Source organism: Camelina sativa, chromosome 5 (assembly GCF_000633955.1).
Source record: "Camelina sativa cultivar DH55 chromosome 5, Cs, whole genome shotgun sequence".
Classification (NCBI taxonomy): domain Eukaryota; kingdom Viridiplantae; phylum Streptophyta; class Magnoliopsida; order Brassicales; family Brassicaceae; genus Camelina; species Camelina sativa.
In genome coordinates, this window is record NC_025689.1 from 23571342 (window position 1) to 23596740 (window position 25399).

At 37.0% G+C, this 25399-nt stretch overlaps 4 protein-coding genes, 1 long non-coding RNA gene and 2 pseudogenes across 6 annotated transcripts; all 7 read right to left on the minus strand.

Moving 5' to 3' along the window:
• LOC109132903 (uncharacterized protein At3g60930, chloroplastic-like) lies at nucleotides 123-2565 on the minus strand. The gene is made up of 4 exons (XM_019245367.1): nucleotides 2025-2565; nucleotides 1255-1911; nucleotides 1045-1172; nucleotides 123-971 (listed from the first exon to the last, which is right to left on the minus strand). Exons 1-4 carry the CDS (start codon nucleotides 2563-2565, stop codon nucleotides 123-125), a joined length of 2175 nt encoding a protein of 724 aa, XP_019100912.1.
• On the minus strand, nucleotides 12188-14279 carry LOC104787475. 2 transcript variants are annotated; one of them, XM_010513068.2, is made up of 3 exons: nucleotides 13663-14279; nucleotides 12949-13198; nucleotides 12188-12677 (listed from the first exon to the last, which is right to left on the minus strand). In XM_010513068.2, the coding sequence occupies exons 2-3, from the start codon at nucleotides 13174-13176 to the stop codon at nucleotides 12531-12533; spliced, it is 375 nt and encodes a 124-aa protein (XP_010511370.1). In that variant the 5' UTR covers nucleotides 13177-13198; nucleotides 13663-14279; the 3' UTR covers nucleotides 12188-12530. The 2 variants fall into 2 exon arrangements, with proteins under 2 accessions (XP_010511370.1, XP_010511368.1); XM_010513066.2 differs by lacking the exon at nucleotides 13663-14279 and having other exon boundaries at nucleotides 12949-13640.
• LOC104787476 lies at nucleotides 19253-20645 on the minus strand (annotated as a pseudogene).
• LOC109125066 lies at nucleotides 21584-22560 on the minus strand. Its single transcript, XR_002038159.1, has 3 exons — nucleotides 22439-22560; nucleotides 22095-22297; nucleotides 21584-21954 (listed from the first exon to the last, which is right to left on the minus strand). It is a non-coding gene; the product is annotated as an uncharacterized LOC109125066 (long non-coding RNA).
• On the minus strand, nucleotides 22772-24217 carry LOC109125133 (26S proteasome non-ATPase regulatory subunit 1 homolog A-like; the record flags this gene model as incomplete). Its single annotated transcript, XM_019245368.1, has 5 exons — nucleotides 22772-22798; nucleotides 22872-23021; nucleotides 23183-23289; nucleotides 23411-23774; nucleotides 23921-24217. Coding segments are annotated over 2 exons (555 nt in total), but the record flags the coding sequence as incomplete, so codon positions are not given.
• LOC104787478 (transcriptional corepressor LEUNIG_HOMOLOG-like) lies at nucleotides 24221-25393 on the minus strand. Its single transcript, XM_010513075.2, has 5 exons — nucleotides 25114-25393; nucleotides 24886-24992; nucleotides 24575-24724; nucleotides 24343-24501; nucleotides 24221-24267 (listed from the first exon to the last, which is right to left on the minus strand). The coding sequence occupies exons 1-4, from the start codon at nucleotides 25160-25162 to the stop codon at nucleotides 24391-24393; spliced, it is 417 nt and encodes a 138-aa protein (XP_010511377.1). The 5' UTR covers nucleotides 25163-25393; the 3' UTR covers nucleotides 24221-24267; nucleotides 24343-24390.
• LOC104789512 overlaps nucleotides 25220-25399 on the minus strand; it is a 5163-nt pseudogene continuing 4983 nt past the window's right edge.

Sequence of the window (25399 nt, forward strand, 5' to 3'; positions counted from 1 at the left end):
AAAAAAAACAAATAAAACGACCTCGGAGCGGTCACCACGACCAAAACACTCCAATGCGAGTCTAAAAACAAGTACTACAAAACAGGGGGGCAACTCGTGCCAAGACAACCCCAGAATAGGAACTATTGATTCGGAGGGGCTGGATCAGACGCCGCCTCGGAAAGGGCCAAGCCCAACTCCGCTAGCTCCCCTTCCGACCTAGTGGTCGCCAGGTAGTCGTCCATCCCCTGAGTCGAGAGTTGCCCGAGGTTAGTGCCGGATTCGTCGATTGTGACGTTAAGCGGGTGCTCGTTGCATAAGAGATCGGGCGTATCCGCCAAAAGGTTTGAGAATGCAGCGAGGTCGAGTTCACGGGGAGTTACCTTTGAAACCTTCTCGTCAGCTTCCTCCTCGTCAGTTTTTAGGAGTCCGAGCTCGGCCTCCATGTCTTGGATCTCGCCTCTAGAGATCTCTTCGACCAGCATCCGGTTAGCCCTAATCTCGGCAGCTCGGATCTGAAGCGGGGCTAGCTTCTCCCTCTCTTCGAAGGTGACCTTCACCTCCTCGACCAGAGGACGGAGAGTCCGCCTCATTGCCTGTCTTTCCTCCCTTCGCACCCTCTCAATCTCGCAGCTGTTTCCAGCCTCGAGTAGCTGATTGCGAAGCTCGATCTCGTGCAATCTACTCCTTGCTGCCTTGGCATCCTCCGCGGCTTCGTAGTAAAGGTCCCCCGCCTTCTTCAGCTTGTCTCGGAGGTCCTCATTGGCAATTCCGAGGTCAAGCACCTGTACCTCGGCTCTCTTCATCCGAGCCCGGATTTGTTCGGCTTTCTCCACAGTAGCAGCATTCTCGGCCTCTAACCTGGCGTACTCCTTCACCTGGGCTTCCAGGTCAGCAATCTTTTCCCGGAGGAGGCTCACCTCGGAAGATGAAGGAGATGCAAACAGCTGATCTTCATAAGACGCCACCGAGGAGTTGAACTCGATCATTAGCTGGGAAGTCACAGTTCGTTAAAAACGGTGAAGGTGGTAAATAAAAAAAACTGAGAAAGCATGTGTCACTAACCTCGCCAATCTTGTCCGCGAAGCGGAAGAAGTTCGCACGGTTGAGTTCGGACATGTCCGCAAACGCCGGAACCCGAACTCCTGGCCGGGTGTAACTCCTCATCAGATCGGCTGGGGACGCAGGGGGAACTGAAATGGACGAATGACGTCAGTCTATTTGGTCCCCGAGACCCAGCAAGCAAAAAAAAAAGAAACCTCGAGTTATCATTACCTCGGGGGGAGGAACGACGTTCCTTCGAAGGCGGCCTGCCAGAGGAATCCCCGGACTCCTTAGATCTCCTCTCTGAGGAAGGACCCCTATCCTTCGAGCTAGGCTTACTTCGCTCGTCTCCAGACGAACTAGTCCGAGCTCGGCTCTTCTCGCGAAGAGGCGAGGAAGTCTCAGGTTCCTTCCTCTTTTTGGATGAGTCCGACCGCTGGGAACTGACCTCGACGGGGGGAGCTATAACCTCCCGCGGCTCGTCACTGGAGTCAGCTACAATAATTACTGCGGGCTCGGGCGAGCTGGGCTGAGGTTCGGAGGCCCCCGTAAGCGGCTCGGAAGAATCAGTGGGGGGTAACGAAGTCCCGTCTACCTCAGGAGAAGAGGGGCCTGACTTCTTAGGAAGACGAGCTTTGCCCTCGGCGAGCGCTGCCGCCATATTCAACTTCGCCTCCTTTTCGGCGAGTCGGCAAGCCCGTTCCTCTCTGTAATTCATCTCCGAAGTGCTTATAGGGTCGGAGCAAACGAGGGAACGACTCCTAAGCCGCACTGTGGATTCTCTAATCCTTTCGCACGAAAAGGAGTCCCAGGCAATCTGACCCTGGCTGCAAAACCTCGAGAAAAACTCTACGAATGTAGGGCAAAGCAGTCCGCGCTCGAAGTGATCTGGGACAAGAAAAACAAGGAGTAAGTAACAGAAAGGAAAATAGTATATTAAGGGCACCTGACTAAGAGCGCCGTTCTACCAATTTTCGAAGTCCACTTCGATACGTGCGAACTTGCGAGGTGGCCGAAGGTGAGCTCGTTGACCGGGAAGAAAAAATACGACTTCCGCCACTTCTCATCCTTCTCGGGAAGGTCGTCAAAGACCTTCAGTCCGGAAAGCGGGCTTACATAGAGTGTCCCCTTAGTCCGACCAGTCTTCACCGTGTATACTTGAAGAAAGTCGGCTAGGGACAGTTTGTAGTTGAACTCTTCCCCCAGAGTTTGAAGACACATGACGATGCGGACGAAGTTTGGGCACATCTGGGGGAGAGCGAAACCCAGTTCGAACATCATCTTCACGATGAGTTCGGGGAGAGGAAACGACAGACCGCACGCAGAGAAGAATATCTCAAACGCGCAGCAATACCCTGGGGGAGGATTTTCCGGAGATTCGTGAGCCCCCGGGAATTTAATTTCAATCTCCGATGAAATCCCGGTGGACCCCCTAAATTCGGCTATATTCTCCGCCGAGAGAATTGACGGTGGGTGAGGGCCGTAAACGCCCGGAATCAGGGGTTTCACGGTTTTACCCGACGAGGATTTCGGAGGAGACATTTTTCTTTGAGCGATTCGTGTGAAAAGAAAACGGGAGTTGAAGAACTTTCCGGCGAAAGCAAAGGTTACAGAGAAAAGAGAGAAAAGTCTAAAAACATAAAAGCACAAACACGATTGAAGAATTGGGGTGAGAGAGAAGTCGAGTTTACCTTTATACACGGCACAAGGAAGCAATGATTACCTGGGGAAGTGAAAGGTCTCACACCGTTCTCTTTCTCTCTTATAACCAACACGCCACCTAGTGGGCCCCGAGGCCTGTTCGGGAAGGCAAATCCCATCATTATCACGATCAAATCGTGGGGATATGGGGAATATTCAGTTTCCCAAAATTGATCGCTTGAAGGTCAAAAGTCTCCCGAACTATTCAGCTCGGGAGACTTGGGGGGCAACTGTTGTACCCACGATCTACCATCTCGGGCAATAGGCAAGAGGGCCTAAGTCAGGCTTGCCTAATGGGCCGAGGAGGTGTTATTGATCGGCCCATCAGGCCCGGAGAAAGGAAGGGAGCACGGAGACGTTCCGTGCTCGACAGCTCGCAGCTCGGGCCCGGTCAAAGATTCCCGCATTTAAGAGGGTTAATTAGGCTGCGCGGATCGCGCACTATTAATTCCGTATTAATTGAGTAGTAAATGGGTCGGTATAAATATGTAAGGGGGAGGTCATTTGTAAAGGGGCCCGAGATTTTTTTCCAGAAAAAGGCAATACAAATTCAAATTCTAAAACTCTTATTATTTTAGTTCGGAACTGTTTACGGCGACAAGCTCCTCCACAATTAAAATCACTTCGGAAGGAGAAGCATATTCTCTGTTCTCACATCTAGCATCCATAAAAATAGTTTTGGAGATTTAATGAGTTAAAACTTTAATGGGTAGAGTTGTTTTTGGAAAAATAGGAATGTATAGATGTTGTTAAGATTTTATGGCAATAAATGTAACAAATTTTGGTCAATTTAAGAAAGTTTAGTATTTGAGTTTCCCTGCAATGTTATTTATAGAATTGTTTTAGGGGTTAATGTTGTAAAAAAAAATATTAAATAAGTAAAACTTAAAGGACATAAACCAAAATGTACTTCAAAAATATTAATATAGATAGTTGTAGCTTTTAAACTAGTTAAATGATAAATAGAATAGAGAATCAAACTTTTAACAATAATTAATGATGTACACTTAATATAAAATATTCTTTAAATATTGACTCTTTTAAGAAATGTCATTTCGTAATAGCAAAAGAAAAAGAAAAAAAACACAAAATTGATTATCTTATCTTCGTCAATAAAACATTTAGAATTTATTATACAGTAGTACAGTGCAAACATCATCATCTCAAATAATTTCTCTATTTTTTTCTTTTTTAATTAAAAAAAAAAAAAGAACATCTCAACTCCGTGATTTGGAGAGAAATATCATTTACACTAAATGTTTGAAAAACTTATTTAATTCAGTTCAATCATTTCCAATATCACATGATAAAAAAATTTAAACCATATTGTAAGAAACATTTTTAATATATGCAGAAATATTAAATCAAAATTCTCAAAAAAATACCAACTATTTAATATTTGCCAGAAAAAAACATTAATTTTTTTCGTTGCCAGAAAAATACGCAAACTATTTTTTAGTTGATAAAATATACACGAACTATTATTTTTTCTAATTTTTCCTCGTCTCTGTTACGATCGTTAACGGCATTGTGATGGCGTTACTATTTTTGAAAAAAAAATTCCAGAAAAAAACACTAACTATTTATCATTGCCAGAAAAATACATGAACTCTTTTTTCTTTGCCTGAAAAATACATAATTTTCCGTTTCTTATTTTTCCATTAACAATGTTAGAGATCATAACTCATAATTTCTCTGCTCCATTGATCTTCATACAAGTTTTCACTACTATTTAGGATAACTAAATTCGATAACAAAAATACACAATTAGATTAATCGATTTCCAAATTTCTCAATTAGTATTGTTTTTGTATAAATAAATGGTGAATCTGGTTAGGTTGCAAGAGTTGATGTCCCACGAAATGACTATCATCTACGATCTCGATCAAGTTTGCGTAAATCAGCCCATTTTATGATTTACACTGGCTATAAGCATCATAAAAGGTACTAAACTAAGGAGATGAATATTTTATGAAAGGTATAAAAAGGTCTAAAAAGGTGGAGATCTCATGAAATTTAGAGTTTAATTTTTGATGAAGTTTTAAAATTTGTAAAGTCGATATAAATCCAAAAACAACGCTTATTGAGAAATTTGGAAATCGATTAATTTAATTGTGTATTTTTGTTCTTGAATTTTGTTATCCTAAATAGTAGTGAAAACTTGTATACAGTTTAAAGAGTAGAGAAAATTTTGAGTTATAATTTCTAACATTGTTAATGGAAAAATAAGAAATGAAAAATTAGGTATTTTTCAGGCATAAAAAAAAGTTCGTGTATTTTTCCAACACTGATAAATAGTTATTGTTTTTTTAGAATTTTTTTCAAAAATAGTGATGTTGTCATGATGCCGTTAACAGTCGTAACGGAGACGAGAAGAAATTGGAAAAAAATAATAGTTCATGTATTTTTTATCAACTAAAAACTAATTTACATATTTTTTTGACAACGAAAAAAATTTATGTTTTTTCTGGCAAATATTAAATAGTTAACTTTTTTTAGAAATTTTTCCCTCTAAATTGCAAGCAAAAATATCAAAAATAATTTTCGAAGGAAAAAGAAAACAAACCAAAAAGGTTGACTGCTGATAAATTCGGACGCAGAGACTTTCAAACTAAGTTACCTTTAACGTATCTCGTTCCAACCTTAAAGGAAGAACAAGTTGTAATTGAAAGTCAACGGTCAAGTCTTGTGAACAACGTCGAATACGCTTAGATAGATGGATATATCATACAACCAATATGTCTTCCCCACCAAATAAGGAGAAACTAGCTGGATTTTCAAATAATTTTGCATAATTTTAAAATTAAATTTATTTATTCATGTTTCATTATAAAGACGTGGTTGGTCTCTCAAACTTGTTTCTTTGACTTCCTTCCTGTTCCTGATTACATTTGATTACTTGAATCCCTCATTATTAGAAAGAAGAAACCCATGAATGTGGCTCATCGAGTCAGTTATCTCTTATCTGATATTGTCAAAGATCCGACTATACCTCGCACATTAAAGGGGGCTCCAACGTTTTGTTTTTAACTTAGACGATTACTAAGCTAATTGTTCACTTATTTTCTCTTAAGATTGTACTTAACTTCCAATGTGGGATATTGTATTCCTAATACATCCCTTCGAGATAATGGCTATTCTAAGCATCAATCTCAGAATATTTGGTCATAAATCAGCGGCTCAACTATTAGGTCAGATCGATTGTGGATTGGGTTAAGTATGTGCGGACCGAACTTTGATATCATATTAGATTATGGGCTTCCAACTTAAAACCAATTGGCAATGAGTGGAGAGGCCCGTATCTTATATATACCACTTAAGATCCAATTCAATTTCCAATGTGGGATATTGTTTCTCTAATACGCCCCCTCAAGATGATGGTTCTTCTACGCATCAATCTCGAATGTTCAGGCATGAATCGGTGGGCCAACTAATGGCTGGACCGATTGTAGATTAGGTTGAGCATGTGCAGACCAGATTCTGATACCATATTAGATTATGAGCTTCCAACTTAAAACCAATTGTCAATGAGTGTAGAGATCCATTTAAAATCCTACTAACTTCCAATATGTGATATTGTATTTCTAATAGTTCATTCATCTCATATTCTATAGCAAACATCATGTGAAGTCATGGATTCCTCTAACTCGATCGACCTGATTCAAACTTTTCTTTATCTTCATGTTTACCGTTCTTTGGAAAATCACGTGGTTCCAAGTTGAGCGCCCAAGTGTTGACCAATCGCATTTTCTTTTCTTAAGAAGTCGATTCATCCAGGAGAAGTCTCAAGTTCTAGCTACCAAGGATTTCAAAAAATACGGCATAACAAGCGTTATGCATGTTCCATTAATTTGTTGTGCGTTATCTATAACTAAAACAATTTGTGTCAATATAGAATCTTTTTAAGGTCTTGAATTTTGTTAACCGCTACTCTCAACCAACGAATGGTCCGGTTATCTAAACCAATTGATAATTGTCAAGTTGCATCAACATTTCTGATAATTTGGTCTAAATTCAAGTGTTTTTGTTTTTTTACTTCTTAGAATACAAAATGATATATTATATTTTCACAAGATCTAAAACTTGTTAATCACTGAATTTATTCTTATTCAAGATTTTTACAATTTTTCAATAATTTTAGTCTTTTGAGAATGACAGAACCCATCATTTTATTGGTCATTTTGATGCCCCTTTAAATTCTTCAGCCGGTTGTTGACTTTGGGCCCTTGCGTGCGATCATTCCACTTCCTATGCCAGAATCTACCTCTTAGTGTACGATCATTTATAGTAGGATCCTTGAATGATTGTGAATGCCTAAAGAGTGAAGGTTTTGGCATAAGATTGTGTAGTCTGGATATGGAATTTCAATACCACCCATTGTGATCATTGGTGACATAATAATCTGCAAACCGTCATGTGGTCGAAGAGAGAGCATGGCCATTGAGAAGGGCATGCATGCACTTGGAGACTCCACATAAGATAATTTCTGGGAGTACCGAGTACGCTTTGTGACATAGGTGATATTCGGAAGAGTTTGGTTGTCGGGACTGATGTTAAAAGGGAGATCATGTGTTTGAATCAGGTGACATGATGTCGCCGGAAAAGAGAAAAGAAAAAATAAGGGTGGAGTGAGGCGGCTGATAGCCTGACAAGTGATACCATATATTGTAATAACTCAACATATATTGATGAAACAAGAGCTTTGACTGAAGAAATTGGCTTCGTATGAGTAAACTTTTATGTAGCTAAAATGAAACAAGTCAGAATAATTATGAAACAACGACTAAGCTAAGAGAGAGTATGATATATTAATAAGAGGTGGGTATAGAAGCGGAAGAATCTCTGAAGAAAGATATTTCTTATTAATCTTTATACTCTCTTAAGGTTACAATGAGTCTCAACATTTCTATTTATACAGAGACTGACACAAATGCTAAACCTAGTCTCCCTGACACTTGTCATCATCAGGTAGGGAGCTGAGAGCATCAAAGGCGTTCTTCGTTTCAACCTTCGAGTCCGTACGCCAGCTTGCTTCTTTGTCTTCAAGTGTGACGTGGATGCTCGAAGGTTCCTCCTTCTTATCTTTTGCATTTGACCGTTGCAGAGTTGCAGTCTCGGTGGGCTTCTTTGATTGATTGTTGTTGGGCCTTGGCTGATCCACAGTCTTTGGTTTGAAAGCCTCTGTTTCAAAGCTGGGCTTTTGATTCTCCTTCATACTTCCCCGCAAACTTGGTGTGGGTGGAACAACTATACCGAATTTGTGTCTTAGCGATGTAAACGGTCCTTGTGGAAGAGGTTTAGTGAAGATGTCAGCCAGTTGTTTGTTTGCAGGGACATGTTTCACAACCAGAGCGCCAAGAGCAACACGTTCTCTTACATAATGGTAATGTGTTTCAAAGTGCTTTGTCCTGCTGTGGAAAATAGGGTTAGCAGCAAGATAGATAGAGGAGAGATTATCACCATAGAGTTCTGGAGGCTCCATTTGAGGGATGCGTAAGTCTCGAAGCATGTTGTTGATCCAGACAAGTTCAAATGTTGTGTATGATAACGCTCTGTACTCTGCTTCGGTTGAGCTTTTGGAGACAGTTGGTTGCCGTTTCGAGGACCAAGATATAATGTTGTTACCAAGAAACGTGCAAAATCCTGCAATGGAGCGTCTTGTATTCTTACAGTTTGCGTGACTGCTATCACTGTAAGCTCTTAGTGTGAAATCAGTGTCTTTGTTGAAGGAGATTCCCATGGAGGTTGTTCCCTTCACATACCTTAGGATTCTTTTGAGAAGCTGAAAGTCTGACATTGATGGTTCATGCATCTTCTGGCAGACAAAGTTGACTGTGAATTGAATGTCTGGTCTCGTTAAAGTGAGGTACTGCAATTTTCCTGCCAAGCTCCTGAAATACGTTGGATTTGAGAAGGGTTGCTTTTGATGAGGCACTTGATTGAGTTGTTCTGGCAGTGGTGTAGGCATAGGAGCACAGTCGAACATTCCTGCAACCTTGAGTAAATCTTCTGCGTATTTTTGCTGGGAGAGAAACAGTCCTTTGTCGTGGAAAGTTGCTTGAATCCTCAAGAAGTAATGAAGCTTCCCAAGGTCTTTCATTCTGAACTCTTTGTTCATGTTATCAAGAAGTCCGTTAATGAGACTTGGATTACTCCCTGTGAGCACCATATCATCCACATAGAGTAAGAGTAGGATCATATCAGAGCCTCTTTCATAAATGAACAGCGAAGGGTCTGGTATGCTACACTTGAAGCCAAAATCAAGTAAGAATGACCTAAACTTGTCATACCAAGCCCTTGGTGACTGTTTAAGCCCATAGAGAGATTTATGCAGTTTCCAAACATGATCTGGTTTTGATTTGTCCACAAATCCTGGTGGTTGCAACATGTAGACTTCTTCAGTTAAATCACCATGTAAAAAGGCGTTTTTGACATCCAATTGTTTTAGCTCCCATTGTTTCACTGTAGCAGCGTGAAGAACCAGGTGAACAGTGGCGGTTCTGACTACAGGACTGTATGTTTCGAAGTAGTCAACACCTTCTTCCTGGTGAAATCCCTTTGCTACAAGTCTTGCTCGTAGTCTGTCCAAGGAGCCGTCTGCATGGAGTTTTGTTCTGAAAACCCATTTACATCCAATAACGTTCATATGTGGCTGTCGAGGTACTAAAGAGAAAGTGTTTGTTGCTTTGCAGTCACTTACTTCTTCACCCATCGCATTTGTCCAACCCTCATCTTTTAGAGCATCAGTAACAGTTTTCGGTTCAGGATACGAAGCTTTCTGGGTTAACAACGCATATCGAGGGTTTGGTTTACGTATTCCGACCTGAGACCGTGTGGTCATTGGATGTTTTAGTGGTTGTGGTTCCTTTGAAAGCCTCTGTTTCGGTATTCTGTGACGCCTGTGGAAGCTGTCTGTTAGGTGAATCAAGAACGTTGTCGCCAATAGAAGCAGGATCAAGGCCTGTCGTATGCTCAATGCATCCTTGATCCACCACAGACACTGCAACAGGAATTTCAGAGTTGTTTGGTTGAGACAGGATGCTTGCTGTTGACAGAGCTGATCAAGGAAGGACTGTTCCCAAGGGAGGAAAGTCCTCATCGGTGAATAAACTTTGGTTTTGGTTTGGTGGAGCTTTAGGAGGTAGAAAACCCTGTTGCCATGCTTGCAGAAGATTTGTTTTGGCAAAGCTCTGAAGGTGATGATAAACATCAGAGAATAGAAATGAGGTTTCATCAAAAAGGACATGCCTGCTTATATAGATTCGTCCAGTAGGTGGGTGTAAGCACATGTAACCTTTGTACTTGATATTGTATCCCATGAACACACACCGGAGAGATCTTGGATCAAATTTGTTCATAGCATAGTCCCGTAACATGGGTAACAAGTGCAGCCAAAAGTTCTCAGTGCAGTATACTCAGGGGCCGATTGATGAAGCTTCTCATGTGGGCTTTTGTTATCTGATAAAGCTGTAGTTGGGAGAATATTACTCAGAAAGTTAGCTGTGAAGAAAGCTTCAACCCAGTACTTGTGAGGAATTTTGCTGCAGAACATCATGGCTAGACCCAGTTCAGTAATATGCCTATGTTTCCTTTCAGCAAGACCATTTTGCTGAGGAGTATAGGGACAGGAGATGAGTTGTTGAATACCACACTGACCAAGATGAGTAAGAAAGGCATTACTGATGAATTCACCACCACCATCACACTGAAACTTTGATATTTTGGAGTTAAACTGATTCTCAACAAGTTTCTGAAAGCTGCAGAATGTGGAATAAAAGTCTGATTTATTTTTCAAAGGATAGAACCAACAGTATCTAGACCAGTTGTCTATGAAGATTACATAATATCTGAAACCCTGACAAGAAGTTACAGGAGCAGGACCCCAAAGATCACAGTGAATCCTCTCTAATGGCCTAGTTGCAACATACTGAGAATCTGAAAAAGGAAGATGACTACTTTTCCCAAGATGACACCCCTCACATATCTGCTTGGTACTTTTATTTATGACAATAGCTTTATTCTTCACTAACTGCTCTAGGATCTTGTTATTAGGATGTCCAAGACGTCTATGCCACACCTCATCCGACGCAGCTTGTTGTCTTGATGAGTAGAATGCTTGGAACGGTCGACCCTTGAGCGTGTACAACCCTCTGCTATATGGTCCGGTTGTGAGGCGCCTCTTTGTTCCCTTGTCCTTAATAACAACCTCATCAGAGTCAAATTTAATGGAGCAGGGATAGTCTGTGGTAAGTTTTGAAACGGATAGCAGGGATCTAGCAATACCAGGAACAACTAAAACATCATTTAAAGGTAGGGTACCTAATGTAGTTGGTAGAGTAGCAGAACCTGTATGCGTAATAGGGAGACAATTTCCATCACCGAGCATGATAGTGTCGTTCACGTCGTATGGTCTTGAGTTCTGCAGGTTGTTCTGAGACCCTGTCACATGAGCCGTTGCTCCACTATCTGTTACCCACTCCTGACCAGACTGATCCGTCACATCGGTGATGCGAAGAGCGGCTAGAGCTGCAGGAAGATCAGGCTGATAGGTGTTGTTGAACCGGTGCCAGCACTTAGACGCTATATGCCCTGCTTTTCCACATATCTGACAGATGGGTCTGTTTTCAACTGAATAACCAGAAGAACTAGAGGATATCTGCTGATGGAACCCTCTTCCTTTTGTAGAGTATCCACCCCTTCCTCTAGATCTGTTACCTCTGCCTCTATTCCCATAAGAAGAGTCATCATACTGCTGAACATTAAACGCCAGGTGCGGAGTAACGCTTGGTTCCACGGAGTAAGACAACAAGCGATCATGATAGGCTGTGAGACGCGGTATCACTTCATCAAGAGTTGGTGGAGGAATACCATCTAACATCCCCTCTATAGATGTCTTAATAGGTTCATATTCCCTAGTCAACCCATTTAGAGCAGCGAAAATTTTCATTCTTTCACTAACAGGACTACCCACAGAAGCTAGCTGATCACAAACACTCTTAAGTTCCTTTAGATAATCTACCATAGGCAAATCTTTCTTTTCTGTGTTTTGAAGCTTTCTTTGTAAACCAAACAGCCTAGCAGATGAGACCTTGTTAAAGTGGGCAGCGAGAAAGTTCCATACCTCTTGAGATGTTGTCGTTGTGAGAACCTCAGAGAGAATATCTTCGGACAGCGACCCCAGAAGCCAAGCTCTAACCACTTGATCTGATCGGACCCATGACTGATACGCCTGATTTGGAGTGCCGTCAGCGTTGGTTGCAGAAGCTGGTCGTGGAGTAGATCCATTGTTGAAACCCAGAAGGCCTTGACCGCAAAGGAAAGACTCAAACTGGGTCTTCCAAAGAAGATAGGTTCTCTCTGTGAGTTTGACTGTTACACAGTTTGAGATGTTTAAGATAGGTGAGGAACAGAGCTCAGTGGACAATGCCATGGCTCTGATACCATATAGAAGCGGAAGAATCTCTGAAGAAAGATATTTCTTATTAATCTTTATACTCTCTTAAGGTTACAATGAGTCTCAACATTTTTATTTATACAGAGACTGACACAAATGCTAAACCTAGTCTCCCTAACACTTGTCATCATCAGGTAGGGAGCTGAGAGCATTAAAGGCGTTCTTCGTTTCAACCTTTGAGTCTGTACGCCAGCTTGCTTCTTTGTCTTCAGGTGTGACGTGGATACTCGAAGGTTCCTCCTTCTTATCTTTTGCATTCGACCGTTGCAGAGTTGCAGTCTCGGTGGGCTTCTTTGATTGATTGTTGTTGGGCCTTGGCTGATCCACAGTCTTTGGTTTGAAAGCCTCTGTTTCAAAGCTGGGCTTTTGATTCTCCTTCATAGTGGGGAGGCCAGCGAATGCCTTCTCTCCGGCAAGGAAATGGCCTCGGAAGAGCTATGTACGACGGCAGCTTTTCTCCTGGCATCACCACGGACACATCTGACGTACTAACCGGAACCTGCCATTTTACACCTTTTGGTTATGCAATTACTTATACTTGATAATAACATGGCGTTTGACGTCAATGTTGTGGGTTTGTAAACAACTTACACATGTTACTTTTTTCTTTTCATTAAAGCATAAATCAATCAAAGTAAGATCACATATAGAGTACTAAAAATCTTTTTGGTGTCCTTCAATTCTTTTGAGGAAAATAAAATCTTTGATAGTAAAAATGAGATAAATTAATGTAAGAATAAGGCACATAAAAATAAATAAAAGCTTTTTACCATAGAAGATTTTTCAGCATGTTTCTGAAACTGAGCAGAGCCATCGTAAGAAGAAGAATGATCGGACCTGAAGAGATGTTCCAGGATTGCCAATATGATGAACATTAAAATCAATATTGCAGTCGCCACAAACCCAAACCAAATCGCATTCATCGATGGCCCTGACGCATCCTTGGTTTTGTATATGCTCCATGTTCTTATCGTGTTTTCCGACCTTGACTCGTTCATCAGCTTCAACACTCAGGTTTTCCTTTAATGTAAGAACATACAGAATCAGAGATCAAAATTGAAACATAGATGAGAAAAATCAAAGTAATTAAGATACTTCCACTTAATATTTATAGCTCCTCTGTTTTTTTTTTCAAGAACGTAGAACAGAACATATATAGAAGAATATAAAACACAAAGTACACTTTGTATATGCTTATATTTATTGTGGTGAGATGTTATCATTATATCATGGCAACGTAAATATGAGGATATCTTTTTCGTGTGTGATTTTATGTAAAATAGCATGTTTGTCAAAAAAAAAAAAAAAATTAGCATGATATTTCTTAAAACAATGTCTGAAATTCGTGGTAAATAAACCAAAATATTCATATGTCATTTTTTAACATACGGTAGAATTTTGATTATCTCGATAATCATTTTTATTTAATTTGTAAGAGAATATAATATAATAGAAGAAAACAAAGGATTATCAAACATACTAACATGACTTTAAATTTGTATGATAATAGTACTTAGGGATTAATTAGAAGGAGACATAATCTTTAGTCCCTGGATCCTATGATCTCCTTCATTGTCTTCTTAAAGTGATAACTTCACACTTGTCCATGAAATTCTTTCAGATAATTTGTGTTTACTCTAAGTATCCTTTTTTTTCTTTCTTTCTTTAATTCCCCTACGTAGGCTAATACCAAGTCTAAAGAAATTACACATTTATTGTTATTCTTCTTTTTGTTGATAAAGAATTATTCGAGTCTTGAACAAATTAGTGGTCGAATAGGAATGTGAAATATCAAAGGATCGCTTAGTAACCAAGAAAGTTTGATGCCGTGTGTTAAGTGAATCGCAAAAATATAGACGAGACTTTGTTTGTGTAAACTATTTTTCTCATTGTAATAAAAATATGTTTGAAAAGGAAATTCGACAAATGATAGGTGGTCTCGTACTCTTCCTAGTTGCATGTTGAGAAGACGAACCATTGCGTTACAACCAAAATTGTCCTAATTAATTTAGTTAGTCTTGGCGTATAAGGTCTCGTGAATACTCTGCACAAATTTGGGGAACATGACAAAATGTGAAGACAAAGCTATATTATACTCTCCCTTTACATCTTTTCATAACTCGCTTTTCATCAATTAAATAAAAAAATGCCATGCCATATAGTTGTTAAAAACATTAAAACTGTCCATTCATTGTGTTTCTTTTTTTGTTTTGTTTTATAATCTAATAACTGCTTTGAAGTTTGATGTTTCATGTACTTTACATTAGTGGGTATCTTTGTCGTTTTTAAGTTTACAAGAAGCAAGCAATTTAGAATTATGTGCAATAAAGGTTAAATTAAACATACACTATTAAGAATAATAATTGTGGTAAGAGGGGCCCTTCGTGTCATGAGAAAGAAACAACAAAAAGAACCATATTGGCAACAACAAAAAAGAACCATTGGACATGGGTTATTGGTATTTTTCTTTTTATTAACAGACAATAGCACCGCCTTTACTTTATTAAATTTAGTAAAGTTTTTATATTGGTGTATTTAATTTGACATTTTAAGTGATTTGTGTAAAATTTACAAATTTTACGTTATTCAATCATGGATTTTAAAAAGTCTTCTGAAATCAACTGTTATTGATCTGATGATTTAAAAATATACTTTAAAATCCACTGTTATTCAAAACAGTTTGTGGATTTGGATTTTAATAAGTTTTAGGGATTCTGGAGGATTTGTTTAGTTAAAAATACAGAATTCCAAATCTCATGGTTTTTGTGGGATTTGAAAGAATTTCACCATAAATCATATCAACTTCCCTAAAATCTATCAAAATTCCAAATTTTCTAAATCCCATAAAATTCTCCAAAATCATGCTTTCAATACACTAAGATTTCATTTTTAAATTAAGATTTCTTATTAAAATCTTATTGTCTACTAGGTTTTGAACCCACGCTACGTGTGGGTTTTTTAAAATATTTTTAGATAAAATTATATATAATCAATTATAGTTATGAAATATTATATTCTGATAATTTAAGTTATTATTAAGACAATAATTTTATTTTAAATACACAACTAAAAAATATAAAAATTAATTGTGATTAAAAATCAAATTTGATCAAAAGAATTATGAACAAGTTTTGGTTTCTCATATTCAATGGAACATCACCACTTATGTTTTCGTGTTTCTTTCATTTACTCTTTATATTCTTTCTCGTCATCTTTATTTTCAATTTTGTATGGTAGTTGTTATCGTTACTTTCACCATCTACTTCTTAGTTATACTCGTATTCTTCTTTTTTCTTGTCTGATTTTCCGCTTTCTTCTACTGGATAATCGTTGAGAACAATTTTGTTTTAAATTAACACATAACTTCTGTCCACTTCTTCGTTATACTTTTATTCTTCCTCGTCCTCGTCCGCTTCCTCATTTTCTATCACTGAATAATAATTCAAAACTTTTTTATTTTGAATTACTACAAAACTTACGTTTTGTTGGAAATTGTTGGAAATTTTATTATTGTCCAAATAAAGAACCAGAAATCAATTGTTGATGTAATCTAAATTGTTGGAAATTTTATTATTGTTTAAGTTCTCTAAAATAAAGAACCAAAATACACCGAATAAAACTTTTAAATTTAGATGCCTGATTAATCAAGCTTTCTGTTCATTTTTAAATTTTGTAAAAGTTATGAACTTTTAAAAGTTTCAATATTTATAATATTTTAAACTTTTTAAAAATTTAAAAATTATAATATTTAGAAACTTTTTAAATATTTTTATTTGCTCAAATAAAACATCAGATTAAACTGAATAAAACTTTTGAAATTGGACGCTTGATAAATCAAGCTTTCCTGTTCATTCGTTGTTGGAAGCATATTAGTCTTATTTATAATGGTTCCGAACCATTTTCTAAAACTTTTCTAGCCGATGTGGGATGTTATATATATGTCTTTTATTTTTATAGATTTAAATTTGTCCATTTTCTAAAAAATACTTAATAATATAGAAAATTATTATATTTTCAAAAATGTTAATAAGTGAGATGTGTAATCTCTATTGGTTGTTTTGAATATTATGTGGACACTTTAAGCAAAAATGTTAATTAGTGAGATGGCTAGCTCATATTGATTGTTTAAAATCCTACTAGGTAACAACCCGCACTATGTGCGGGATAAATTGATTTAAAGAAAATTATTATAAGTAAAATTATTATTTTATAACCAATATTTGTTTGTGTCAAACATAATATGTAACTAAAGTTTTTTATTTATTTATTCAAAACTGCGTTTTTCGTGTAAAAAATATATTTCACCCGTAAAATCTTTAAATGTGGAAGATAAAAAATTGATAAAATGTTACTATTTATTGCAACATGTCTTTTGTTTGGTTTAAAAATCAAATTCATATTTTTATGTTTTATTTTGTAATCATAACAATTTTGCATGTTTTTTTTTTAACCAAACATTAATAAATTAAAAGAGAACTCCCAGATTGGTCGCCCAAACCAGAGGAAAAGAGTATTTTGCATGTTTCTTATGTAACCATAACAACATATACTAAATTACTCGGTAGTTTAATTAATTAATTTTATTATATGTTAGTAACAATCAGATTCTAAACTAAATTTTCTGAGGATAACCTAATTTATTGATTTAATATTTGTGATTAGGCTATTTAAATATTTTGAGTTAGTCGGTTTGTTAATATTTTCTATACCAAAAAAAACCATTATAAAAAAATTAACGAAATTTCAAAATCAACGTATTCGTGTAAGAAAACATTTCACCCGTGAATTATGTGAACGTGGTAAAGAAATATTTATAAAATGTTACAATTTATGGAAATATATATTTTTGTATGCTTTAAAAATCAAATTTTTATATTTATGGTTAATCGAGTAACTATAACAAATTTTCATAATCTAACAATCACTGATTTTAAATATATTATGGATTTTTTGGGTACTAAGTTTATTTATAATGATAAGGGTTATTGTCTCATTCATTTTTAATAGGACTTAGATTAATGTACGATTGAAACGTATATTCCTATTTGGTTATCAATATTTCTATTTTTAATGAATAATCACACTAAATGTTGAGATTAATTAGTTTACATACTTAGATATTTATAAATAATCACACATCATGATATCCCCTAATTTTATTGTTATTTTTATATTTATTTATAAATATATATAAATCTATATTTATTGGGAATTAAGTTTCCTTTAATGAATTGGAGATAATTCAGGGGTAATATATTTCTTTTTATAATCTATTATAAAAACTATTGAAAGCTTGTTATTTAAATTATTATGGTAATAATACTAACATAAAAATAAAATTTTAAATTATTATGGTAATAATACTAACATAAAAAATAACATTTTTTATATGATTTTTAATAAATTATATGTTCTTTATTTTTATTAACTTTATATGTTTTTATAGCCTTTTTAGAATATTTTACTTATATTGATTTTAAAAAATTAATCTTTTATATTCAATTTAAGAAATAAATATTTTCTATTGATTTTAAGAAATTAATATTTTATATTGATTTCTTAAAAATAATACTCCCTCCGTTTCAAAATATAGGATGTTTTGGAGAAGTTTGTTGTTTCATAATATAGGATGCTTTCAACTTTCAATGCAACTTTTAGATTAGTTTAGTATTTTATATTATGCAGTATTGTTTCTGATTGGTTGAACTTGTTAAAAGTAAAGACTTCTTAATCTGTGTGCTTTGCTTAAAACATCTTATATTTTGAAACGGAGGGAGTATAACTTTGACTTGTATATTTGTAAGTAAATTTAGTGAAATTTTGACATAAAATAGTATGTAATTATTTAATTAGTTTTAATATATGATATTTAAATTTGTGTGAGAATTGATGACATATCTAATTATTATTCAGTTAATTGTTTTTTTAAAATATAGTGGCATGTTAATGTAATTAAGTAGAAAATTTAAAGGTTTTTTTGCTAAATGTGTCTCGAGCTCTCTGGCGGCGACACATCAGCTTTTTCAAGAGAGTGCTTCTCTATTAATATATAGAGGATGTGGACAGTTTAAGAAACTTATAACTCCTACTTTTATTAGTATATATTATTATTATTATTGAGAAGACAATAAGATTTAACTAACGAAATCTTAATTAAAATTGTTGAGAAGACAAAAGCACCGCCTAAATTGGTTATTGGACTTTAATTTAGTAACTTTTTTAATACTCCCTCTATTTCATTTTAAGTAATGTTTTAAGATTTTTATACAGTACTAATGAAGAAAACTTATAATTTAATTAGATAAATTCAACCAATAGCAAAATATACTGTAAAATATGATTGGTTAGAAAACATTATATATGGAATATTTTCATTGAAAATTGAAAACATTACTTATAATAAAACAATTTTTTTTTCTAAATCATTACTTAAAGTGAACAGAGGGAGCTAGTGTTAGTTACGTAACTTAGGTAGCAATAACGATGAATAACTTTTGCTATTATGATGACAATATTATTGAGCTCCGATTTGATAAATGTGTGCATGCTTCATTACATATGGTAAATAGGTAATTATGTTTCATAATTATTTCAGTTTGAATTTTCCTATTTATTGGGTTTTTAGTAATATTCAGTGGTTAATGTATATGTTACCGCTTAGATTTTTTAGTTATTTTATTACGCTTCTGTACGTTCAATGTGTATTCAAATCGAACTATATAACTAATCTTTAGACTGAACATCTTGCTATGGATTTATTCATAAACCTTCCTTATAATTAAACCTTCCATGTTATATAACATCAATCAAATTATTAGTCTGAGTCGCTTGTATAATTACTACTGTTTCAAAATAAGTGTTGTGCATTTCATAATTTTGTCTCCCGTTATTAGAAAACTTGGCTAAATATGGTTTCATGAGTTCGCCATGGACGTGAAATTGTGCTTAAGCTTTTACCAAGACGTTATAACCAAAATGGTCAACAAGAAAACAGAAACCATATATGGAAATCAATAATAATACTCAGAAACGAAAACATTGTTCTAATATATAGGAATGAATTTATAAAATAATCTAAGCTTTGATTATGCCATAGAACTTGGCCTTCTCCTGAGTAGCTTGGAAACGACGGTACGAAAATTTGGGAGACGTATCCATGAACTTGAGCTTGATATCCTTCAAAGCAACCCCTTGACGTCTGATTCACCAATGTCTGTCTTAGAGTCACCACCCGCTTCTTTGGCCCCATGCAACATCCCTTGATCATCAAATAGTCTTCATTCACTATACCATAATGCGGGTATCCTCCCACTGGTGTGATCTTTTTCTCGGTTCTGTCAAGCTCAGTCATTGCTAAATGAGTCTCTTGGTCAACCTTCCCAATTCGGCAAACTTTCTTGTTTATCTCAGTACGGTGGTGGTATCCGTTTGGCCCGGCTCTAGCTGGATGCCAAGCACCTATACAAGCCATCTTGCGAAGACCACAATGAGTCTTCCTTGGAAGTCGGTTCATACCCCACCTTGTAACAACACCTTCATAACCTTTTCCTTTGGTACCACCAATTATATCAATCATCTCATCTTTTGAGAAGACATCATCTACATGGACTTGCTTCTCCATGAAACTGTAGGCGTAGTCAACATTCTTAGCTACATCTCCACCATTGATTTGAATCTCACTCAGATGAGCCTTGTGCTGCTTCAGCCCTTTCTTCTTCCTTATCTAATGAACATCCAAACAAATAAATTAGGAACAAAGATAAAACAAGTTAGCCCCTACAATTAGAGAATGATGGAATACCTGATTGTGAGCAAGAACTCTTATGACAGTGAAATACTTCTTCATCCTCTCCAACTGACTTTGAATGTCTTTTTTACCTTCTTCGGTTTCAGGTTTCATTGAGTACTTAGTGAAAGCCTTCTTCTTAGACTTGGCCCAGTTCTTGTAGAACCTCCTCTTTACATCTTCACTCAAATGCTGAGCCCACACAGTGTCTAGAGTGCGAAAACCACGGAGTGTCTTCACGTACCCAACCACACCAACCACAACCATTGGAGGTGTCTCAATCACAGTGACAGCTTCACACGTTTCCTTCTTGTGGAACCCTGGTACTGGTAGTGTCAGTTTACAAAGATCAGCACAAAACACTTGTATTCATATTGAATCAAAAAGAGAAAGAGAGTGAGATAGCTAGCACACTTGCTCCTGGCATTTCAATTTCTCTCACAATCTGAGTCATCCCAGCTTTATATCCCAAAAAGGAAGTGAATCTGCAAGGCTTAGTAGGATCATCCTTAGGGAAGACCTTCACTGGAAGAACGAACTAGGCTTGTCAGATGAGACTATAAAAGCCATATGGCAAACTCTTAAGATCTAACTACCTTTGCCACGTTGTCTGTTAGCCCTTTTCCTTGGAAGGAAACCCAATGAACCATGTCTTGGATGCTCAAACTTTCTGTGAGTCATACTTTATATGTATGTAACAAACACTGAAAAATCCTGTATGAATCAACAGACAAAAAAGGCAACCAATTTTGAAGATGAAACAAACAAAATACTTGCAGAGTAACTATGAGACTTGACACACAAGACACTTTCTTGAATTCTGATATACGATAAGTGTTCCCTCGATCAAAGGCCTATGGCATATCATTACAATGCCAAATCTCAAGCTCAATATATAAGAGTGTTTCAAAACCAGAAACCAAATAAAAGGTTTCCAGTAACAGAGCTGCTTTGAGATTCCAGCCTTGATTTTTATTATGTAGTATCCGAGGGCTATCACTTCCAATTACAACCAAAATCCCAGACAATACAGATGTGCCAGTCACATGAAATTAGTACAGATCAGAGACAAACCAAAGAAGCAGAAGAGAAAAAAAAAAAAAAAACAGCTTTGTGTACCTTAACTTAGACGTTAGAGAAGAGAGAAATGTAGGTCGTGAATCGATTTGAGAGTCAAGGAGATATATTTATACTGTATTGACGGCTGAGATTACATTTTCTAACCTAACCTAACCGAGAAAAGAAAATAAAACTAAAGATTCTATTTAACATAATTCCAAATTCGAACCGGAGGAACATGTAACAAGTTGTCCATAGTAAATTTCGGTTTTTGTTTAGATACCACTATTCATAAACCAAAATTTCAAATTACCTGAAAGCAAATCGGAATCCGAATTGAATACCCTCATAAGAAAACTAAACCTAAATATTTAAACGTGACAGGCTTCTCAGAAATATAACGACCAAGTTTTCCCAAACAAGTTTCAAAGTGAGTGAAGTCACCAGTTAAAATTCAAAAGTGGCAGTGTTAAATTTAAAACGACATGCAACCTAGGTTTCCGTACCAATTAAAAAATATAGGTATAACAAACCGATGAGAGATGACAAAATTTACTTGATGGGAGTAATTGTGGGGCTAGCTTCCCGCCTTCCCCTACTCTCTAAATTTTTTGCGTGTCTGTGGAAAATTTAAACAATGAGAAAAAAATGCACACCATTTACGGATTCTATATACAATAGTCTCACACCTCACAGTATATATGTTCGACTGTTCGTACTCTACTGTACACTGTTTACTGCTTGTATGATCAAATATCGATCTTATAAGATTGATTCTGTTTGTTTACTTCCAAATTTTTATGGAGTCGTCGTAGCTACCAGACGCAACTATTCCCCTTGAAGGCGAGTCCCCGAGAGCTGTGATGAGGTCTTCGTGAGCCGCCGGTATATACATGATTTTGCCAGTAACCCAGTCCCATACCTTCAAAGACTGTCATTAGATTTGGTTAGATGCCTTGTGATAAAAACTACATTTTGAGCTTTGGGTCAGAAACAAAGAGTTCACATATGATTCGATCAGATATATATAATACTTGATGAATCATGTAAACATAGAGAAATAAAATTTACCTTGTAGCCACCGATGATCAAGAGTTCGGGAATGAGATAGGGTGAAAAACACAAGAGAAGAACTTGTTTCCATCATCGCAACTTAACTCGGAGATTTTATCTTTTGTGCCTTATGTCGACACGTGTACAGAGTCTACGGTGACAGATGCTAAATACTTCCCAGTTGTGTCCCAGGAAATAGATAGTACATTGGTGTCATGTCTCTATCAAAAATCCACGAGACAGTTAATAGATAGAAGAACGCTCGTGTCATCAAATTATAAAAACACATTAGGATTAGTAAGAGATTATACTGTGAATCTCTTTCTTATACTGAAAAAGACTTCAAGCAACAAATCTTATACCTCTAACTGCGAAAGCAATTTTTGTGTAGTAACATCCACAATTGACACGAATTCTTCTACAGCTGTAGCAAGATATTTTTCATCTTGTGGCTCGAACCGGACCTGCGTAATAGACCCTTTTTCCCCCTGCTTGGAAAGTATAAAAGATTGGAAAACAGAGTTCAATGGTGGAGAATGGTAAGAGAAAGTTGTGAAGCTTGCCTTAAAAGTATCAAGAGAAGAATATGTATCGGTGTTCCAGTAGCGAATTCAACCGCTGCTATCACAAGAGCAAAGCAACTCGGTTTTCTTAGGGTGAAAGTCAAGGGACATCACAGGAGCTCTATGAGCAGCCATTCGTAGGCAGTAATTATAACCATGCTGCACAGATTCATTGCAGTTAGTCTCGAAAGAAAACCGAATGCAATGAAAATACAAGACATAAATATTTTACCTTAAAAGCATCCCAGAATTTTATAGTTTGGTCGATTGATGCTGTTGCAAGTAGAGTTGAATTGGATCTGAAGCGAACATCAGTGATAATATCCGCATGTACGTCAGGAGTGGTCTCAGCGTGACCTGTTTCCATGTTCCAGATGAACACCTAGCAACAATAAGAAATAAGCATCCACTTTATCTGCTCTTTAACAAACAAGATCTTATAGTTACCCAGATGATCTTTAGTCGTTATGTCATTGCGAGTTTATCAACAGAAGAAAGAAAAATCTATGTTCCTTTTTCAAAGATTAACAACAGATGATGTACCTCCCTATCATGTCCAGCGCTCGCCAAGAATTTCCCATCCGATGAGAAATGACAGGAAGTGACCTTACCAAGTTTTGGTACGGAACAAACCTCTCTGAGATCGAAGTCTTAGACAACAAAAAGGACTGTGATTACTAGATGTACTCTACTTTATGTAGCCAATAATACTTTTTGAGGTTTAGGCAACATGCTCAGCAGTGTTCTATTCTATAGTGTCAAGTATTTTACCTTCACCATCTTGAACTGTAGTAAATTCCACATCTCCAAACTGTTCCATGTTAACCAAAAAAAACCAACAATTACCCACTAATCAAAACAAAACCATGATGTGTATTCAGACTGGCGTGGATCCTTGCTTGACAGCCGTTGAAGTAGGTGTGTCGGTGGTCATAAAGAGAACCTTGGGATACGGCGGATGCAAGTCCTTTAGAAGGACGAACCCTGATGGAGCTAGCTTCACCGGTTCGTATCTGCTGCTCTCCATAAACTTTATGTATTTCTCTTGTGCAGGGACCACCCGCGTCGGGTTGCACAGAATCTCAAACATTGCTTCTGACTCAGCCTTCTTCTCCACCGTTGCTGCGCTATCAGCCTGCCAGTACATGGATAATCTATCGTAAGAGTCTACTTATGATCAAGACTCAAGACAGATACTATTCATAACATAAGACAGAGCAGATGCAGATTGCTGATCTTGCATTGGCGTTTAGATGATGTTAATAGTTTGATTGCTTATACCTGCATAGTGTCTGTTACCTTCTCAATTGATGACTTGCCTTTTCCAGCTCCACTTTCATTGAAAGACTTTGCAGCTGCTTTTTCAGCGATAATCTTCTGCTCTGCTTCAGTCTTGTTTATATCCCTAGATTTAATAGCCTTCACCGCGGTTGAAAGCAGGGCAGTTGGTAATTTTGCGGCGGTGTTGGAGGTAACAACTGCAGTTCGTTTTGGATACTCAAACAAAGATGGTTTTGCGAGCGACATGAAGTCAAACTTTGGGAATTTGAGATCGTAGTTCAAACCGATGAACGCGGTTGNTCATCTTGTGGCTCGAACCGGACCTGCGTAATAGACCCTTTTTCCCCCTGCTTGGAAAGTATAAAAGATTGGAAAACAGAGTTCAATGGTGGAGAATGGTAAGAGAAAGTTGTGAAGCTTGCCTTAAAAGTATCAAGAGAAGAATATGTATCGGTGTTCCAGTAGCGAATTCAACCGCTGCTATCACAAGAGCAAAGCAACTCGGTTTTCTTAGGGTGAAAGTCAAGGGACATCACAGGAGCTCTATGAGCAGCCATTCGTAGGCAGTAATTATAACCATGCTGCACAGATTCATTGCAGTTAGTCTCGAAAGAAAACCGAATGCAATGAAAATACAAGACATAAATATTTTACCTTAAAAGCATCCCAGAATTTTATAGTTTGGTCGATTGATGCTGTTGCAAGTAGAGTTGAATTGGATCTGAAGCGAACATCAGTGATAATATCCGCATGTACGTCAGGAGTGGTCTCAGCGTGACCTGTTTCCATGTTCCAGATGAACACCTAGCAACAATAAGAAATAAGCATCCACTTTATCTGCTCTTTAACAAACAAGATCTTATAGTTACCCAGATGATCTTTAGTCGTTATGTCATTGCGAGTTTATCAACAGAAGAAAGAAAAATCTATGTTCCTTTTTCAAAGATTAACAACAGATGATGTACCTCCCTATCATGTCCAGCGCTCGCCAAGAATTTCCCATCCGATGAGAAATGACAGGAAGTGACCTTACCAAGTTTTGGTACGGAACAAACCTCTCTGAGATCGAAGTCTTAGACAACAAAAAGGACTGTGATTACTAGATGTACTCTACTTTATGTAGCCAATAATACTTTTTGAGGTTTAGGCAACATGCTCAGCAGTGTTCTATTCTATAGTGTCAAGTATTTTACCTTCACCATCTTGAACTGTAGTAAATTCCACATCTCCAAACTGTTCCATGTTAACCAAAAAAAACCAACAATTACCCACTAATCAAAACAAAACCATGATGTGTATTCAGACTGGCGTGGATCCTTGCTTGACAGCCGTTGAAGTAGGTGTGTCGGTGGTCATAAAGAGAACCTTGGGATACGGCGGATGCAAGTCCTTTAGAAGGACGAACCCTGATGGAGCTAGCTTCACCGGTTCGTATCTGCTGCTCTCCATAAACTTTATGTATTTCTCTTGTGCAGGGAC

Excerpts from the sequence above, each read along its gene's own strand:
- LOC109132903 (XM_019245367.1), bottom strand. The coding sequence starts at position 2,565 with ATGTCTCCTCCGAAATCCTCGTCGGGTAAAACCGTGAAACCCCTGATT. Across the intron at positions 1,912-2,024 it reads CACCTTCGGCCACCTCGCAA|ATCACTTCGAGCGCGGACTG; the intron begins GTTCGCACGTAT and ends TTCTTGTCCCAG. Across the intron at positions 972-1,044 it reads TCGCGGACAAGATTGGCGAG|CTAATGATCGAGTTCAACTC; the intron begins GTTAGTGACACA and ends GTGACTTCCCAG.
- LOC104787478 (XM_010513075.2), bottom strand. The coding sequence starts at position 25,162 with ATGGAACAGTTTGGAGATGTGGAATTTACTACAGTTCAAGATGGTGAA. Across the intron at positions 24,725-24,885 it reads GCGCTGGACATGATAGGGAG|GTGTTCATCTGGAACATGGA; the intron begins GTACATCATCTG and ends TATTGTTGCTAG. Across the intron at positions 24,502-24,574 it reads AATTCTGGGATGCTTTTAAG|CATGGTTATAATTACTGCCT; the intron begins GTAAAATATTTA and ends GAATCTGTGCAG.
- LOC104787475 (XM_010513068.2), bottom strand. The coding sequence starts at position 13,176 with ATGAACGAGTCAAGGTCGGAAAACACGATAAGAACATGGAGCATATAC. Across the intron at positions 12,678-12,948 it reads ATGCTGAAAAATCTTCTATG|GTTCCGGTTAGTACGTCAGA; the intron begins GTAAAAAGCTTT and ends GTAAAATGGCAG.